The 18,335-nt window shown below is 40.7% G+C and overlaps 1 protein-coding gene across 2 annotated transcripts in view; it reads left to right on the plus strand.

Annotated features, from left to right (window-relative positions):
- The window catches only part of LOC144980512 (uncharacterized), a 245,036-nt gene that overhangs the window by 99,346 nt on the left and 127,355 nt on the right, over positions 1-18,335 (plus strand). For both annotated transcript variants that reach the window (XM_078928149.1, XM_078928150.1), the window contains exons 11-12: positions 3,555-3,677; positions 18,266-18,332. In XM_078928149.1, coding sequence (XP_078784275.1) covers positions 3,555-3,677; positions 18,266-18,332 — 190 coding nt within the window. The remainder of the gene's footprint in view (positions 1-3,554; positions 3,678-18,265; positions 18,333-18,335) is intronic.

Below are 18,335 nucleotides of genomic sequence, written 5' to 3' on the forward strand. Positions count from 1 at the left end.
AAGCTAATACTACTAAATATTAGTGGTATGACACTCGCTTTCGGGTCGGAAGGTCCTGGTTTCGAGTCTCGATCGGCGGATAGTTGAGTCCTTGGTAAAGGATCTTTACTCACATTCTTTCACCGTACTCGGGTGTAAATTTAGTACCTGGCCGGTAACAGCGTTGTCGCTGTCCGAATAAATTGTAATATCGCCTAACGGGTTTCATGTCTCGTCCTACATGTTAAGTATTGTTGTTGGCCACTGTCCCCTTGTAAAGCGCTTTGAGCACGTTTAGTAGATATTGCGCTATATAAAAGCTCAATTTTAAGACCTAGGCTACGGCACCTCACGAAGCCGCGCGCGATTGGGCGAAATTTTTAGCAACAATAAAACAGAACAAACTAAAAAAAATTTAAAACACAAAAGAAATATAAAGTGTTGAAGGATTGGTTAATTAACGTATCTTAAAGGGACAAAAATTAGAATTTCAAAATTGTGACCATAATCTTAACTCTAATGTCCCTTTTAGTAGACCGCCCTAGTACTATGAAAAATTGGTAGAAATACGAATGTTTGGCTCCAGCTACAGAGCTGCATAGGTCACTTTGACTCAATAAATGTTGCTGAAAAGGAAAGTTTAGATTCTTAGAACCTGTATTCAGGTTCAAACCCCACCACCGCCGCGAAAAAAAATTTTATTCTCTATTGTCTTCTGGCACTTTTCTACTCACTTCATATCTTGTTGTTACCAACATAAGTGCCTGCTCCACTCACTTTTCTGAATTAAAAATTCACCCCATACACCGGAGCATACTCAATGTCTCAATCGTTTCTATGTTATATGTTTGTGTTGAGAATATTGGCTATTAAGCTTAACTGCTGGTCAAAATTACTTCGCGATGGTGGTGTGCGAACGAATCGGCGGTCTCAAGAAGTGGGTGAGAGAGGGATCTAGAAATGACTTGGGTTTGAAACGAATATTTTTGTGTTCGAGGATAGCTCACACGGTAGAGCCACGCTCTCACCTGCCAGGCGGAGTTGTCGTACCAATAAGGTCGCAGGTTCAAACCCCACCACCGCCGCGAAAAAAATTTTATTCTCTATTGTCTTCTGGCACTTTTCTACTCACTTCATATCTTGTTGTTACCAACATAAGTGCCTGCTTCACTCACTTTTCTGAATTAAAAATTCACCCCATACACCGGAGCATACTCAATGTCTCAATCGTTTCTATGTTATATGTTTGTGTTGAGAATATTGGCTATTAAGCTTAACTGCTGGTCAAAATTACTTCGCGATGGTGGTGTGCGAACGAATCGGCGGTCTCAAGAAGTGGGTGAGAGAGGGATCTAGAAATGACTTGGGTTTGAAACGAATATTTTTGTGTTCGTGGATAGCTCACACGGTAGAGCCACGCTCTCACCTGCCAGGCGGAGTTGTCGTACCAATAAGGTCGCAGGTTCAAACCCCACCACCGCCGCGAAAAAAAATTTATTCTCTATTGTCTTCTGGCACTTTTCTACTCACTTCATATCTTGTTAGAACCTATATTCGGGACTTTGGAACCATTTTTGGACCATGCTGAAAGCAAATTGTTTATTTGTAAAGCTATTTAAATTGAATTCTTTTTTTTTGTTTGTTTCTCTCTCTCTCTCTCTCTCTCTCTCTCTCTCTCTCTCTCTCTCTCTCTCTCTCTCTCTCTCTCTCTCTCTCTTGGAAACAACGAATGCTTATAAATTCAACTAGGCAGTTCTGATTTTAGGCATTTGGTTCACCCGAATTTAATACTGTTCTGACGCGATGGGTCACATATATCTGTGTTTTCTTTGCCGGCGTGTTGTTTGTACCAGAAATCACATTCCAGATAATCGTATAAGTTTCCGTACGCAGCGCTTGTTACGTAAGATGTCTTAACGCCCTGGAGAACTCAATAGTTATGTAGTGCCTTACAAAGGTTCTATATTATGTGTATGTATGTGTGTGTGAGTGCGTATGTCTATATATGTATTTGTGTGAGAGTGAATGTGGGTGAGTCAAACACAGTGAGAGAGAGAGAGAGAGAGAGAGAGAGAGAGAGAGAGAGAGAGATGGACAGAAAAAGAACAATATTTGAAGGAAAGAAAGTGAGGGAAATATAGAGAAAGATGAACAGAGATGGAGAGAGAGAGAGAGAGAGAGAGAGAGAGAGAGAGAGAGAGATGGACAGAAAGAGAACAATATTTGAAGGAAAGAAAGTGAGGGAAATATAGAGAAAGATGAACAGAGATGGAGAGAAAGAGAGAGAGGGAGAGAGAGAAAATGAGTGAGAAGGATGGGTGGGTGTCAGTGTGTGGGTGTGAGTGAATGTGTGAGAATGAGTCCAAGAGGGAGAGAAAGGGAGAGGTCGGGGGGGGGGGGGGGAGGAGAAAGAATGTGTGAGAAGGTTGGATGTGTGCCTGCGTGTGCATGTGTGTCTGTGTGTGTGTCCTGTATTATTTTCTTGTCCATTAAATAAGGGTATAAATCGCAGCTACAATCTCATTGTTTTAATGAACATTAAATCATTTGAAAACACCAAGCCCTTTGGAAGTGTGTATGTAACCAGCCCTTCGTAGGACTAATAATGAATAGGTTACGTATTGAATCATAAGGTGGCATAATCAACTTAGTAGCAGCATGTATAATATGAATTATCTTAGGATTACGGATAAGATCGAGGGTGGATGATTTTTATTGACGCCAAGCGTTTATTTAGGCTGGAAAATAAATTGTCATCAGTTAGCTATGAGAATATCAATTTTCTATTTATTCACTTTCCGTTATCTCGCCCAACCCTTTCACAAGCTCTCTCTAGAAGAACCAAAATTGATGTTACTCATCTCTTTGTTATTGTCTTTTTTAGACAGCCGCTTTGATAATTATCAATCAGACTATAAAAAACTTGTAAGTTTACACATAGTTTTATATGTTGGTTCGTTACATTCGGCTGGCGGCTGTTGTGAGCACTTTACCTAAACGCATACCATCATTTCCAACTTTAACCCCCACCCCCCAATTATCTTCCGCACTGTGAAAAAAACACGTTTTAATACTTTTGGCCAGAAAACTCGCCACTCAGATATTAATTAATAATGAAGGCCCTGATTATTCCTTTAATTTCCAGGTTTGCGAGTTTAGACAATCGAGCTTAAAATTAAGCTTTTATATAGGGCAATATCCACTAAACGTGCTCAAAGCGGTTTACAATCGGTTCCAGACCAACAGCACCACTTAACATGTAGAACGAGACATGACGCCTGTTAGGCGATATTACAATTTTTTCCGAAAAAGACAAACGTTGTTAACAGCCAGGTACTCATTTTACACATGAGTACGGTGAGAGAATGTGAGTGGGATTTCCAGGTTGGAGTGAGAGTGAAACGGAAAGATGGGGGGGGGGGTCGTTTGAATCGATAGATATTCGAAGGACGAGTTTTCTGGCCAAAATTTCAAAAACCTGTTGTGGTTTTGTTTTTGTTTTTTTTTTGGGGGGGGGGGGGTTTTCAGAGTATGACCGTTGACTTGTGTCCACTTTGTCCATCTTTTGTCCCCAGGAATACCAGTGGTCAATCACGGACTCCATCATGCAGACCATGTACAGACTAGAGATGGAGATCGCCCAGTTACAGAAGCTCGTTGTCAAGGACGACGTTCGAACCTCTGTGAATCCAAATGATGTGGGTGGGATCAAAAATAAATAATAATAATAATATAATAATAATAATAATAATAATAATAATAATAATAATAATAATAATAATAATAATAATAATATGTACCGAAAATAAATCTTAACATTTAAACTAGAGATAGATGTTATATGGAGCGGAGATCCCGAAGGTTCAGTGGGTAGAACTCACTTCATGCGCAAAGAAACCGAGATCGAGATGATTTTGTCTGACCCCCCCCCCCTTGTCCACCCAGCAGGGATTGGGGAGCTGGCCTGTGTAATCTGGCGGAAAGTACTTTGCGATGATAATAATAATAATAATAAATGGCATTTATATAGCGCTTTACCCCGTTGTCACAGGCTCTAAGCGCTTTACAGTGATATAAAACAAAACATATTACAGTGAGACAAGTGTGAAGGAAACGTGATACGAATTCAATTTAACAACAACAAAATATGAAAATAATATTGCAACATTATGACGTAAAAAGATAAAACTTTAAGCGAGATTTGAACGTTGTCAACGAATCCGAGCATCTCACGTGTGATGGGAGAGAGTTCCAAAAATGGGGGGCCGAAAATTGAAAAGACTGTTCACCTATTTTACGCAATGGCTTAGGTTTGACAAGGATTGATTGGTCATTGCTTGACCTCAAGTTTCTATTGGGGACATATATGTTTAGAAGGTCTTTAATATAGGAGGGACTGTTCGTGCTCAGGGATTTGTAGACAACAGTACAAATCTTATAGGCAACTCTTTTTTCCACAGGAAGCCAATGTAACTCACGGAGAAGAAGAGTTGCTGACGGGTATTTTTTGTTATTGCGTACAATGAGCTGGCTGCGTTATTTTGAGCAACCTGAAGTTTGCTAATTTTGTCTTTCGCTAAATTCGCCCAAAGGGAGTTACAATAGTCCAATTTAGATAAAACAAGGGAATTAATTAAAAGTTCTGCTATATGCTTCGATATTGAATTACGAATTTTTCTAATTTGTTTCATTTCTATGTACATAGATTGTATGGTGTTATTCACGTGGCTTGTCATGGAAAGATCTTTATCAATGATGACGCCAAGGTTTTTTGCTTTATTTGAAAATTCTATTGTGCTATTTCCGAGAGTAATAGATGATTTATTTGCCTGTTTAAGGATACTCGGCCTTCCACACATTAAAATGTCAGTTTTACTATCATTTAATTTTAACTTATGTGTGTGGTACATCCAAGATATAATCTCATTAAAACAGCTCGTAATTCGTTGTATTAAGAACTGTAAATTACTAAGGGGTGCTGAATCGTATATTTGCGTATCATCTGCATAAAAATGATAACTCAGATTGAATCTGGATATCACACTAGAAAGGGGCTGCATATATACAGTAAAAAGGACAGGGCCAAGAACAGAGCCTTGTGGCACTCCAAAATTTAGTAAAACTTGTTCTGACTGAACACCATTCACCACGACAGTCTGCCATCGATCCTGTAAATATGATGTAAACCATTTAAGGGCAATTCCTTTTATGCCGAACGTATTTTCTAGTCTTCTTAACAAAATGTCATGGTCAATGGTGTCAAAGGCAGCTGAAAGATCTAAAAGGCATAATACATTGATATTGTTAGCATCAGCATTACATGACAAGTCATTAAAGATTTTAAGAAGCGCCGTTTCAGTACTGTGTTGATGTTTGTAGGCTGACTTAAAGGGTTGTTCCAAACTGTTGTTCTTAAGATGAAATGTTAATTGTGTAAGAACTACCTTCTCCAAAAGTTTTGACAAAAAAGGTAAATTTGATACAGGACGATAATTGTTTAATATATTGTGGTCCAGTGATGGTTTCTTCAGAAGTGGTTCGACGAGGGCACTTTTAAAGCACGTATGGAACTTCGCCAGTCAGTATGGATGTATTTATGATTGATGTAATGGATGGTAATAATGTATCGATGGAGCTGGCCAAAAGCTGTGCTGGTAGGGGATCAAGGTCGCAGGATTTAATGGGGGCTTTTTTATCAACTCGTTTATGAAACTAGGTGAAACTGGTTGGAACTTGTCTAAAGGGCACAGAATGTATTTGTATCTATAAATGATTCATGCCGATCTAGTTTCTGAACGAATGTTATAGATTTTGTCTTTTAAAAAGTTGACAAATGTGTTTGGCAAGTCTCTTTGATTGGTTGTAGATGGTAATGAAGTGCATCTTTCACGTCCAAGTATATCATTGCAGATGTTAAATAATTGTTTGCAAGATTTAGAAGTTTCGAATTTTGAAAGAAAATACGTGGTCTTTGCCTTTTTTATTGTCTTCCAGGCACGAAATGTGTTCTTGAATATTTCACGATGAATCGTAAGGCCTGATGTTTTCAGTAGTCTTTCTGCTCTCCGACACTTCGTTTTAGCTTCTTTAACGTCCGACGTATACCACGGAGCATACTTGCGGTTGGTGACGGTCCTTGTTTGGAATGGCGCATGTTTGTCAAGCGTTCGATGAGACAACTATTCCACTGGTCTGGAGAAATCAATGAATTTTTAGTAAGTTTTGTTTCTAAATCGCCTCTGAAATTGTCCAAATTAATGCCTTTAATGTTTCTGGTTGATGTGGTGGTGGTTTCTTGGCATGGTTTTGAAACGTCAAGATTGAAAGAAATGAGGAAGTGGTCCGAAAAGGGGAGATAATCGACGATGACGTTGGTTTTTTGGGACTCTGAATTTTCTACAATTACCCAATCTAAATATGACCAGCAGAGTGGGTTGGCGCTGTTACGATCTGGCATATGTTGTTCTCCGATAATGACTCGTGCAATTTAGCGGTGTCTGTGACGTTGTCGAAGTGAAAATTAAAGTCGCCGAGTATAATTGAATGGCCAGGACGCGTGTGTTGCAAAGTTAGCATCTCGTTGATTTCCTTCCTAACATCAGGTAATTTTATTTTTTATTGTTTGCTGGCGGTCGGTAGATGCAGTTGAAGTTGTATCTTGTACTCTGGAGGGATAATCTAAGATCAATGGCCTGCATTGTTTTGCAGCGCATTTCGAGGATTTCCACGTTTTAATAATTTTGTTTTATAAAATACGCCAATGCCACCCCCTCGCTGATCTTTCCTTGGATACGATCTAAATTGGTATCCAGGGGGTGTCATAGCTTTTTCAACTGGGTCGTCTCCAGACTGTGAGAGCCATGTCTCTACTATAAATAGTATGTCGAAGTTCTTCTCCGTTAATAAATCGTTTAATTCCTTCGGTTTTGTTACGGCAGGACTGTGCATTTAGAAGACCAATAACAATGTTATTGTTGTTTTTTGTGAAACTGTTTGTGGTCGGTACAATTATAAGTGTTGGTGGTGGACGGGGGTTTGTGTGGGGGCGGGGTGGACGACGAGTTGTTACCATTGAGGTGTTGTGTTGTTTCCGTTTGCCTCCCCGAGGCCTGTTCTTATTAATATTATTGTAAAAAATTGGATCACTTGAGTTAAATCACAGCTGGAATGTGACGTTGTTTACGTTTACCGCCTCGAGGCCTGTTGTAAAAATCAGATGTTGAATAAAAGTGTTCACAATTATTAAAATAATGATGGTGGTAAATCACGGCTAAAAATAAAGTGAACAATGTTTGTAAGAGAGCGGCGGCCATTAAGTGACTGTGTAAATATCTTTTAAAACTTACAGTTTCCATGATAAAATACAGAATTATACAGCAGTCCTTTCTTAAGAATTGATAAAAACTATACATTAAGAAACAGTATGTTTTAACGAGTACAACGAAGTAAAAATGTCCAGGTATCAATATTTAGAAATCACAAAACAATTAAAATACACCAGAGCACACAACGACACGTCTTGCCTGTTGGGCGTGTTTACAAGAACTTCCGTCCTATTCAAGGGGTAGCAAGAAATTTCTATCGTCAGTTTTAAAAACCGGGATAAATTCCGACAATAAGGGACATTTTTTTTTTAATATGGAGCCGTATGCACTAAACATGCTCAATGTGTGTTGCAAGCGCCGTAAATCCCTTAAAAACATAAAAACAAAAACTAAGCCATTGATCACGATAATATGAAGACTGAAAGTGAACCTTGTGTGTAAAGGGGTAAAATTGTGATGGTTTGTGAAATCGTCAGACGAAGGTAAACAAAACGGACTAGTAAATTATTCTAGACGTAAACTCTCCTAAATAATCTTTTACGTCATCGTGTTTTTGTTGGGCGTTTTGGGGGTTTTTTGTTGTTTTTTGGGGGGCTTTTTTTGGGGGGGGGGGGGGTTGGGTTATTTCTTGTTTGTTTGGTTTTGTTTTTGTTTTTGTTTTGGGGGGGGGGTTGTTTTTGTTTTTGTTTTGGTTTCTTTTTTTTTTGGCTTTGGGCTTTTATATGCGAGGGGTAATTATGGGAAAGTAAAGATGAAAAAGAGATATAAAGAAAGAAAATTTTTAAAAGACAAGAGTCGTAATTCTATTTTGTCCCAATAGACGTCAGGTTTCCTTTTGTCGTAGAAAAGATATTCCCGAGGTCAGTCGAGAGTAATCGACTCACAAGCAATCGACGGAGTCGATGGGGGCTGTTTGATTGTTTGTTTTGTTTTTTGTTTTGTTTTTGTTTTTTTGGGGGGTTTTTTTTTGTTTGTTTGTTGGGGGTTTTTGGGGCGGGGAGGGGGTTGTTTTTTTTTTTTTTGTTTTTTGTTTTTCTTTTGGGGTTTGTTTTTTTTTGTTAGGTTTTCTTTACCATTACGTTCCAAGTCCTTACAATTGACATTTTTTGTTATATGACGATCCCATTTCCCTCACCCACTCCACTCCATCATCTAATTGACACAAGGACTCTCCATCTCCCATCTGACTGACATGGCAACCCGTCAGTCATCCGCTTACTGAGGTTTCTCACATGATTATTTGACATTGAATCATTCTCTCTATCTATCTATCTATCTATCTATCTATCTATCTATCTATCTATATATATCTCTCTCTCCCTCTCTTTCTCCTCTATACATATCTATCTCTTATCTATCTCTTTCTCTTCTTCTATCTTTTCTCTCTCCTCTCTCTCTCTCTCTCTCTCTCTCCTTCTCTTCTCTCTCTCTCTCTCTGTTTGTGTGTGTGTGTGTGTCTCTCTCTCTCTGCTTCATTATCATTTTTCTCTGTTGATTTTTTTTTTACTAATCCACCTTACAAATCTAGTATTATGAGCACAATACAGAAATTTAATTTTTTTTTTTTTAATGTTTTTTTAGTTTAAGAAACAAGATAACAATCTTCAATTTTTTTTTTAAAGAGCTTATCCCGGTTTCTATAACTTCAAGTTCCAAGTGTGTTTACTCTTAGATTTTCCCCACTAAATCATAAAATTTGATGACAACATATTTTATGAAAGTGAAAAAAAATCCAGTTGGATTGCCAACTGGGATACGCCCACTTATGTAAGAGTCAGTATTGACAGTTAGAATTTTTTTTTTAATTTCGGTCCTTCCGCTGATGACATTTTGCACCTTATTTTCTAAAATGTTATGAAAAAAATTTGTTGATTTTGGTATTTTATCGGTTATGTGGTATGACACTCACTTTCAGATTGGAAGGTCCGTTTTCGAGCCTCGTTCGGCGCATAGTTGAGTCCTAGGAGAAGGCTCTTTACTCACATTCTCTCACCGTACTCAGGCTAACAGCGTTGTGTCTGTCCGAGAAAAAAAAGTGTAATATCACCTAAAAGGCATCATGTCCTGACCTACATGTTAAATGTTGCTGATAGCCAAGGGACCCCTTATAAAGCGCTTTGAGTACGTTTAGTGGATCTTGCGCTGTATAAAAGCTCAATTTTAAATATATTTTTTTATTAATGTCGGAGCACCCTTAAAATTTGATTTTAAAAATTACTCTTTTTCATAAATTGATGACTCCTTAAATTACTGTAGAATGAAATATTATCAATGTAGGATGACGATTTTCAAAAATATCAATCTTAAAACGGTTTGCCTTTGTGTTAATGAAGGAATAATGGAATTATTTCTAAAAAGAACGATGGGGTTTTTTTCTTCTTTGTATGTGTGGAATTGAGAGAATTGTTTTTGGTTCTCATCATGTTATATTATTGGTTCCAAGCCGTAAAAGTGCCGTAAGTGACACCGATTCCGCGGAAAAAGTGCCGTAAGTGACACCGATTCCGCGGAATAAGTGCCGTAAGCTACACTGATTCCGCGGGAAAAGTGCCGTGACACCGATTCCGCGGAAAAAGTGCCGTAAGCTGCATCGATTCCACAGGGAAAGTGCCGTAAGTAACACCCAATTCCGCGGAATAAGTGCCGTAAGTGACACCGATTCCGCGGAATAAGTGCCGTAAGCTACACTGATTCCGCGGGAAAAGTGCCGTGACACCGATTCCGCGGAATAAGTGCCGTAAGCTGCACCGATTCCACAGGGAAAGTGCCGTAAGTAACACCCAATTCCGAGGAATATGTGCCGTAAGCTACATCAATTCCGCGGGGAAAGTGCCGTAAGTGACACGATTCCGCGGAAAAAGTGCTGGAAGTGAAACCGATTCCGCGGAATAAGTGCCGTAAGTGACACCGATTCCGCGGAATCAGTGCCGTAAGCTGCACGGATTCCACAGGGAAAGTGACGTAAGTAACACCCAATTCCGCGGAATAAGTGCCGTAAGTGATACCGATTCCGAGGATCAAGTGCCGCAAACTATACCAATTCCGCGGGGAAAGTGCCGTAAGTGACAGATTTTTTTTTAAGTGCAGTAATTGACACCGATTCCGGAATAAGTGCCGTAAGCTAAACTGATTCCGCGGAAAAAGTGCCGTAAGTGAAACCAATTCCGCAGAATAAGTACCGTAAGCTGCACTGATTCCGCGGAAAAGTGCCGTAAGTGACGATTCCACAGGGAAAGTGCCGTAAGTGATACCCAATTCCGGGGAATAAGTGCCATAAGCTGCACCGATTCCACAGGGACAATGCCGTAAGTGACACCGATTCCGCGGAATCAGTGCCGTAAGCTGCACGGATTCCACAGGGAAAGTGACGTAAGTAACACCCAATTCCGCGGAATAAGTGCCGTAAGTGATACCGATTCCGAGGATCAAGTGCCGCAAACTATACCAATTCCGCGGGGAAAGTGCCGTAAGTGACACAGATTATTTTTTAAGTGCAGTAATTGACACCGATTCCGGAATCAGTACCGTAAGCTGCACTGATTCCGCGGAAAAGTGCCGTAAGTGACGATTCCACAGGGAAAGTGCCGTAAGTGATACCCAATTCCGGGGAATAAGTGCCGTAAGTGACACCGATTCGGCGAATAGTGCGTAAGTGACAAGTTCCGGGGAATAAGTGCCGTAAGCTGCACCGATTCCACAGGGACAGTGCCGTAAGTGACACCCAATTCCGCGGAATAAGTGCCGTAGGTGACACCGATTCCGCGGAATAAGTGCCGTAAGCTACACTGATTCCACAGGGAAAGAGCCGTAGGTGACACTGATTCCGCGGAAAAAGTGCCGTAAGTGACAACGATTCCGCAGAATAAGTGCCGTAAGTGACATCGATTCCGCGGAATAAGTGCCGTAAGTGACACCGATTCCGCGGAATAAGTGTCGTAAGCTGCACGATTCTACAGGGAAAGTGCCGTAAGTAACACCCAATTCCGCGAAATAAGTGCCGTAAGTGACACCGATTCCGCGGAATAAGTGCCGTAAGTGACACCGATTCCGCGGAATAAGTGCCGTAAGTGACACCGATTCCGCTGAATAAGTATCGTAAGCTGCACGATTCCACAGGGAAAGTGCCGTAAGTAACACCCAATTCCGCGAAATAAGTGCCGTAAGTGACACCGATTCCGCGGAGTAAGTGCCGTAAGCTGCACTGATTCCACACGGAAAGTGCTGTGACACCCAATTCCGCGAAATAAGTGCCGTAAGTGACACTGATTCCGCGGTGCCGTAAGCTGCACTGATTCCACAGGTGTCACAGTAAAGGTTGTTCACAATTATCTTATTAAATTTTATTTTATTAAGAACTGAATTCATCTCACTCCAGTTATATTTCGGTAGGCTTAGATAAACTTACCTTCTAATATTAGATCGTCTTTCCTTTTATAGCCTTCCCTCGAATTAATTTCTAATTAGTGAATACTTTTCGTTCTACATACTGTCACGTAGCCATTTATTATGAAAGCTGATAGGTCTAACATTCTACACTCACTTCTCTTCACAATCTATGCCGGACGGCCAGTCGCTCTATTCCTTATATATACTGGAAGATTTTTATTTTTTGGGACTTTGTAGATATTATATCTACACCATTAAGACGCCAGAGCTTTTAACTTTGATTGTATAATCTTCAAGGATCAAACCCGAGCCCGCTGTCAAAAGATTACATATTAACCCATTACCAATTGCCTGGAAGTGGAATTTTACGAGTCCGATCCTGTTATCAGAGGAATAGATCATCCAAGCCCATCAACTGCCTGGAAACGTAAACTTACGAACCCGACATATCATAAGTTACGTAATATATTCACATCTCTATTTGTAACTGCCACGATCACTGTTTATCTCTTTTAATTAAATTTCATCATTATTTTTATTTCATTGTAAACAAATCGTTAATTGTTTTTCATTTATAGTAACTAGTAAATTCTGGGGCCTCATTCTACATATATCTTTATGCATAGTCGAGTAACTCTTTACTCACTTGAGACCATGACAACAGGGAAAGTGCCGTAAGTGACACCCAATTCCGCGAAATAAGTGGCGTAAGCTTCACGGATTCCACAGGAAAGTGCCGTAATTAACACCCAATTCCGCGAAATAAGTGCCGTAAGTGACACCGATTCCGCGGAAAAAGTGCCGTAAGCTGCACAGTTTCCGCCGAATAAGCGCCGTAAGCTGCACTGATTCCACAGGGAAAGTGCCGTAAGTGACACCGATTCCGCGGAAAAAAGTGCCGTAATCTACACTGATTCCGCGGGAAAAGTGCCGTAAGTGACCCCGATTCCGCGGAATAAGTGCCGTAAGCTACAACAATTCCGCGGGGAAAGTGCCGTGACACCGATTCCGCGGAAAAAGTGCCGTAAGCTACAGTTTCCGCCGAATAAGTGCCGTGACACCAATTCCGCGGAATAAGTGCCGTAAGCTACACAGATTCCGCGGAAAAAAAGTGCCGTAAGCTACACTGATTCCGCGGGGAAAGTGCCGTGACACCAATTCCGCGGAATAAGTGCCGTAGGCTGCACTGATTCCGCAGGGAAAGTGCCGTAAGTGACACCGATTCCGCGGAATAAGTGCCGTAAGCTACACCAATTCCGCGGGGAAAGTGCCGTAAGTGACACCGATTCCGCGGAATAAGTGCCGTAAGCTACACTGATTCCGCGGGAAAGTGCCGTAAGTGACACCGATTCCGCGGAAAAAGTGCCGTAAGCTACACAGTTTCCGCGGAAAAAGTGCCGTAAGCTGCACTGATTCCTGGGAATAAGTGCCGTAAGCTACACTGATTCCGCGGAAAAAAAGTGCCGTAAGCTACACTGATTCCGCGGGGAAAGTGCCGTGACACCAATTCCGCGGAATAAGTGCCGTAAGCTACACCAATTCCGCGGGGAAAGTGCCGTAAGCTACACCAATTCCGCGGAATAAGTGCCGTAAGCTACACCAATTCCGCGGGGAAAGTGCCGTAAGTGACACCAATTCCGCGGAATAAGTGCCGTAAGCTACACCAATCCCGCGGGGAAAGTTCCGTAAGTGACACAGATTCCGCGGAATACGTGCCGTAAACTACACAGTTTCCGCCGAATAAGTGCCGTAAGCTGCACTGATTCCACAGGGAAAGTGCCGTAAGTAACACCGATTCCTGGGGAATAAGTGCCGTAAGCTACACTGATTACGCGGAAAAAAGTGCCGTAATTTACACTGATTCCGCGGGGAAAGTACCGTGACACCGATTCCTCGGAATAAGTGCCGTAACCTACACCAATTCCGCGGGGAAAGTGCCGTAAGTGACACCGATTCCGCGGAATAAGTGCCGTAAGTAACACCGATTCCGCGGAATAAGTGCCGTAAGTGACACCGATTCCGCGGTGCCGTAAGCTGCACTGATTCCACAGGGAAACTGCAGTAAGTGACACCCAATTCCGCGGAATAAGTGCCGTAAGCTTCACGGATTCCACAGAGAAAGTCAAGTAAGTAACACCCAATTCCGCGAAATAAGTGCCATAAGAGACACCGATTCCGCGGTATAAGTGCCGTAAGCTACACCATTTCCGCGGGGAAAGTGCCGTAAGTGACACCGATTCCGCGGAATAAGTGCCGTAAGCTGCACTGATTCCACAGGGAAAGTGCCGTAAGTGACACCGATTCCGGGGAATAAATGCCGTAAGCTACACTGATTCCGAGGAAAAAAGTGCCGTAAGCTACACTGATTCATGACACCGCTCTTCAAGGCCTCATAACAAATGGCAACGAAGTGGCTTATAGGCAAGAAATTGATAGATTTGTGTCTTGGTGTGATGCCCACCACCTAGAGCTTAACATAAGCAAGACAAAGGAGCTAGTGATTGACTTTAGGAGAGTGAAGGAACCGATAGAACCGTTAAAATTAAAGGACCAATTCGTCCAGCGAGTTCCTCACTACAAATACCTTGGTGTAACGATTGATGACAGGCTCAAGTGGGATGAACACTTGAAAATAATTAGGCATAAGATGTGCAGACGTACATATTTTTTATCGAAACTCTCTCAGTTTAGAATAAATAAAACCCTCTGCACATTATTTTATAGAGCAGTAATCGAAAGTGTTTTGTCATTTTGTATAACAGCTTGGGGAGGCAATTGCTTAGCAGTGGAAAGGAACAAAATAAATTCAAATATTAAAAAATCCATTAAACGCTATATAAATGATGTTGACGATGTAGATCTTTTATACGAGAAATTTTGTATAAATAAAATAACTAAAATATTAAATGACCAGTATCATCCACTAAGACCATCAATTATTATGTCAGAAAGAAGTGGTCGCCCTTTCTCTATTTCAACGAAAACAGAGAGACACCGAAAATCTTTTCTGCCGTCCAGTATTAGGCTTTATAACAACAAGCAATAATCATTTTATATAATTATTTCTCATTTTTACTTTTTTTAAATATAAATATTAATTTATTAATTTATTTGTTTTGCAATCTTTTCAATTTTCAATTTATGGTGACAGTTTTAACTATTTTACAGTGTTGAAATTATTCATATTATAAAGCGCAGCTCTGGTTATAGAGCTGCTCCTTTTTTATATATATACATCCTATTTCCATTGTATTTTTATCTTATGTGTAAATTATAACACGTCTGTACAAAAAATTTCCTTTTTGGGATGCAATAAAGTATTATTATTATTATTATTATTATTATTATTATTATTATTATTATTATTATTATTATTATGATTCCGCGGGGAAAGTGCCGTGACCCCGATTCCGCGGAATAAGTGCCGTAAGCTACAATGATTCCGCGGGAAAAGTGCCGTGACACTGATTCCGCGGAATAAGTGCCGTAAGCTGCACTGATTCCGCAGAATAAGTGCCGTAAGTGACACCGATTCCGCGGAATAAGTGTCGTAAGCTGCACCGATTCCACAGGGAAAGTGCCGTAAGTAACACCCAATTCCGCGAAATAAGTGCCGTAAGTGACACCGATTCCGCGGAATAAGTGCCTTATGTGACACCGATTCCGCGGGGTGACACAGATTCCGGAGAATAAGTGCCGTAAGTGACACCGATTCCGCGGTGCCGTAACACCCAATTCCACGAAATAAGTGCCGTAAGTGACACTGATTCCGCGGGAAAAGTGCCGGAAGTGACACCGATTCCGCGGAATAAGTGCCGTAAGTGACACCCTTTCCGCGGAATAAGTGCCGTAAGTGACACCGATTCCGCGGAGTGACACAGATTCCGGAGAATAAGTGCCGTAAGTGACACCGATTCCGCGGTGCCGTAACACCCAATTCCGCGAAATAAGTGCCGTAAGTGACACCGATTCCGCGGAATAAGTGCCGTAGGCTGCACTGATTCCGCAGAATAAGTGCCGTAGGCTGCACTGATTCCGCGGGTAAAGTGCCGTAAGTGACACCGATTCCGCGGAATAAGTGTCGTAAGCTGCACTGATTCCACAGGGAAAGTGCCGTAAGTAACACCCAATTCCGCGAAATAAGTGCCGTAAGTGACACCGATTCCGCGGAATAAGTGCCGTAAGTGACACCAATTCCGCGGGGAAAGTGCCGTGTGACACATTCCGGGGAATAATGCCGTAAGTGACACCGATTCCGCGGTGCCGTAAGCTGCACTGATTCCACAGGGAAAGTGCCGTAAGTGACACCGATTCCGTGGAATAAGTGTAGTGACACCGATTCCGCGGAATAAGTGCCGTGATGCCGATTCCGCGGAATAAGTGCCGTAAGCTGTTCCGTAAAGATAGCATGCGCTTGGCTAAGGAGCTCACAACATGATATATATAACTTTACGATGGCTTCGCTGACATTGACCAAAAAATGACTTCAATTGACCAGTCTTTTGCCACAAAAGGAAACAAATCGTGGGTTGTATTCAATGGTTCAACCAATGAAATAACTTGTTTCCTTGAGCTCTACTAACGACAACTCACTAGACGCTACACAAACCTAAAAAAACTGCCAGTCCTGGGGGGTTCTAATGTCAGACTATAGATAGTATGCGCTTGACTAAGAAGTTCACAACATTGCCATCCGGAGGTATAACGGACCAACGCACAAAATTATGTGTAACCTTGAACGTGTATAGTCTGGTTAATACAGTTTAGTGAGAATTACTCATGAAGGCGGATGGCAAAAAAATATTAACAAAGACATGAGTGACGTCAACTTCGAACTATCTATACACAGCTGCGTTTACATTTATTGACAAATGTCCAATCGTTGTACAGCAACAAATCAGCTGATTGATGACTTTTTTTGGACGAAAAAATGAATATAGATCGCTCCCATTGACAAAAATATTGTGAGATATACTCACTTACTGGGGGCCAGACCGTGGCCTTCGTTAACATATAGATAGTATGAACAAGATATGAAGTGAGTAGAAAAGTGCCAGAAGACAATAGAGAATAAAAAATTTTTTTCGCGGCGGTGGTGGGGTTTGAACCTGCGACCTTATTGGTACGACAACTCCGCCTGGCAGGTGAGAGCGTGGCTCTACCGTGTGAGCTATCCACGAACACAAAAATATTCGTTTCAAACTCAGTCATTTCTAGATCCCTCTCTCACCCACTTCTTGAGACCGCCGATTCGTTCACCACCATCGCGAAGTAATGTTGACCAGCAGTTAAGCTTAATAGCCAATATTCTCATCACAAACATATAACATAGAAACGATTGAGACATTGAGTATGCTCCGGTGTATGGGGTGAATTTTTAATTCAGAAAAGTGAGTGGAGCAGGCACTTATGTTGGTAACAACAAGATATGAAGTGAGTAGAAAAGTGCCAGAAGACAATAGAGAATAAACATATAGATAGTATGCGCATGGCTAAGAAGCTCACAACATTGCCATCCGGAAGTATAACGGACCAACACACAAAACTATGTGTAAGCTTAAACGTTTATAGTCTGGTCAATACAATTTTATGAGAATTACTCATAAACGCGAATGGCAATAAAAACAATAACCAAGACCTGAATGAGGTCACTTTCATTCTACCTACATGTCACCCAGGTCTTTGTTTTTTCAACCCACGTTTGTAATTTGGGGGGGGGGTGTTTTGTTTTTGTTTTGTTTTTGTTTTGTTTTTGTTTTGTTTTGTTTTGTTTTGTTTTTTGTCTCGTTTTTTTTTTTTGGGGGGGGGGGGTTTTTTTTTTTCTTGTTTCGTTTTTTTTTCTATCGTTTTTGGGGTTTTTTTTTTGGGGGGGGGGGGGGGTGGTGGTTGTTTTTTTTAAAATGTTTTTTGGGGTTTTTTTTTACCGTGAGGTGGGTGATTACTTCCCATCGGATTTTCTATCAGACAATAAACGTTAAAACGTTACAAATAGTTTTGTTTGTTGGTACGATTGGTCCCACGGGAATTTTATATATATATATATATATATATATATATATATAGAGAGAGAGAGAGAGAGAGAGAGAGAGAGAGAGATAGATAGATAGATAGATAGATAGATAGATAGATAGATAGATAGACAGATAGATAGATAGTTCGAAGATAACGTCACTCAGGTCTTTGTTATTGTTTTTTGCCATCGGCATTTATGAGTAATGCTCACTGAACTATATTAACCCGACTATAAACGTTCATGGATACACATTGTGTGTGTTGGTCCGTTATACTTCCGGATGGCAATGTTATGAGCTTCTTAGCCAAGCGGATACTATATATATATATATATATATTTTATATATATATATTATATTATATATATATATATATATATATATATTATATATATGTATGTATGTATGTTTCTTTTTTATGAGTTTAGACAGATTCCGTGGATGTATTGCAGTGATATCATAGCTACATGTCAGTGAACAATTTTACACATCAAAGATGTACCGTGGTTTGCAAGTTTTATAATAACATTGTTATAGCAACACATTTTTATTTTCGTCTCGAAGGACCTGGGGATTGCCTTCAAAAACCTAAAGTCAGGGGAAAATCTCGACGAGCACTCAATAAAAGCATTGA

Source organism: Berghia stephanieae, chromosome 10, assembly GCF_034508935.2.
Source record: "Berghia stephanieae isolate SIO BIC M18660-M18661 chromosome 10, UCSD_Bste_1.3, whole genome shotgun sequence".
NCBI classification, from domain to species: Eukaryota; Metazoa; Mollusca; class Gastropoda; order Nudibranchia; family Aeolidiidae; genus Berghia; species Berghia stephanieae.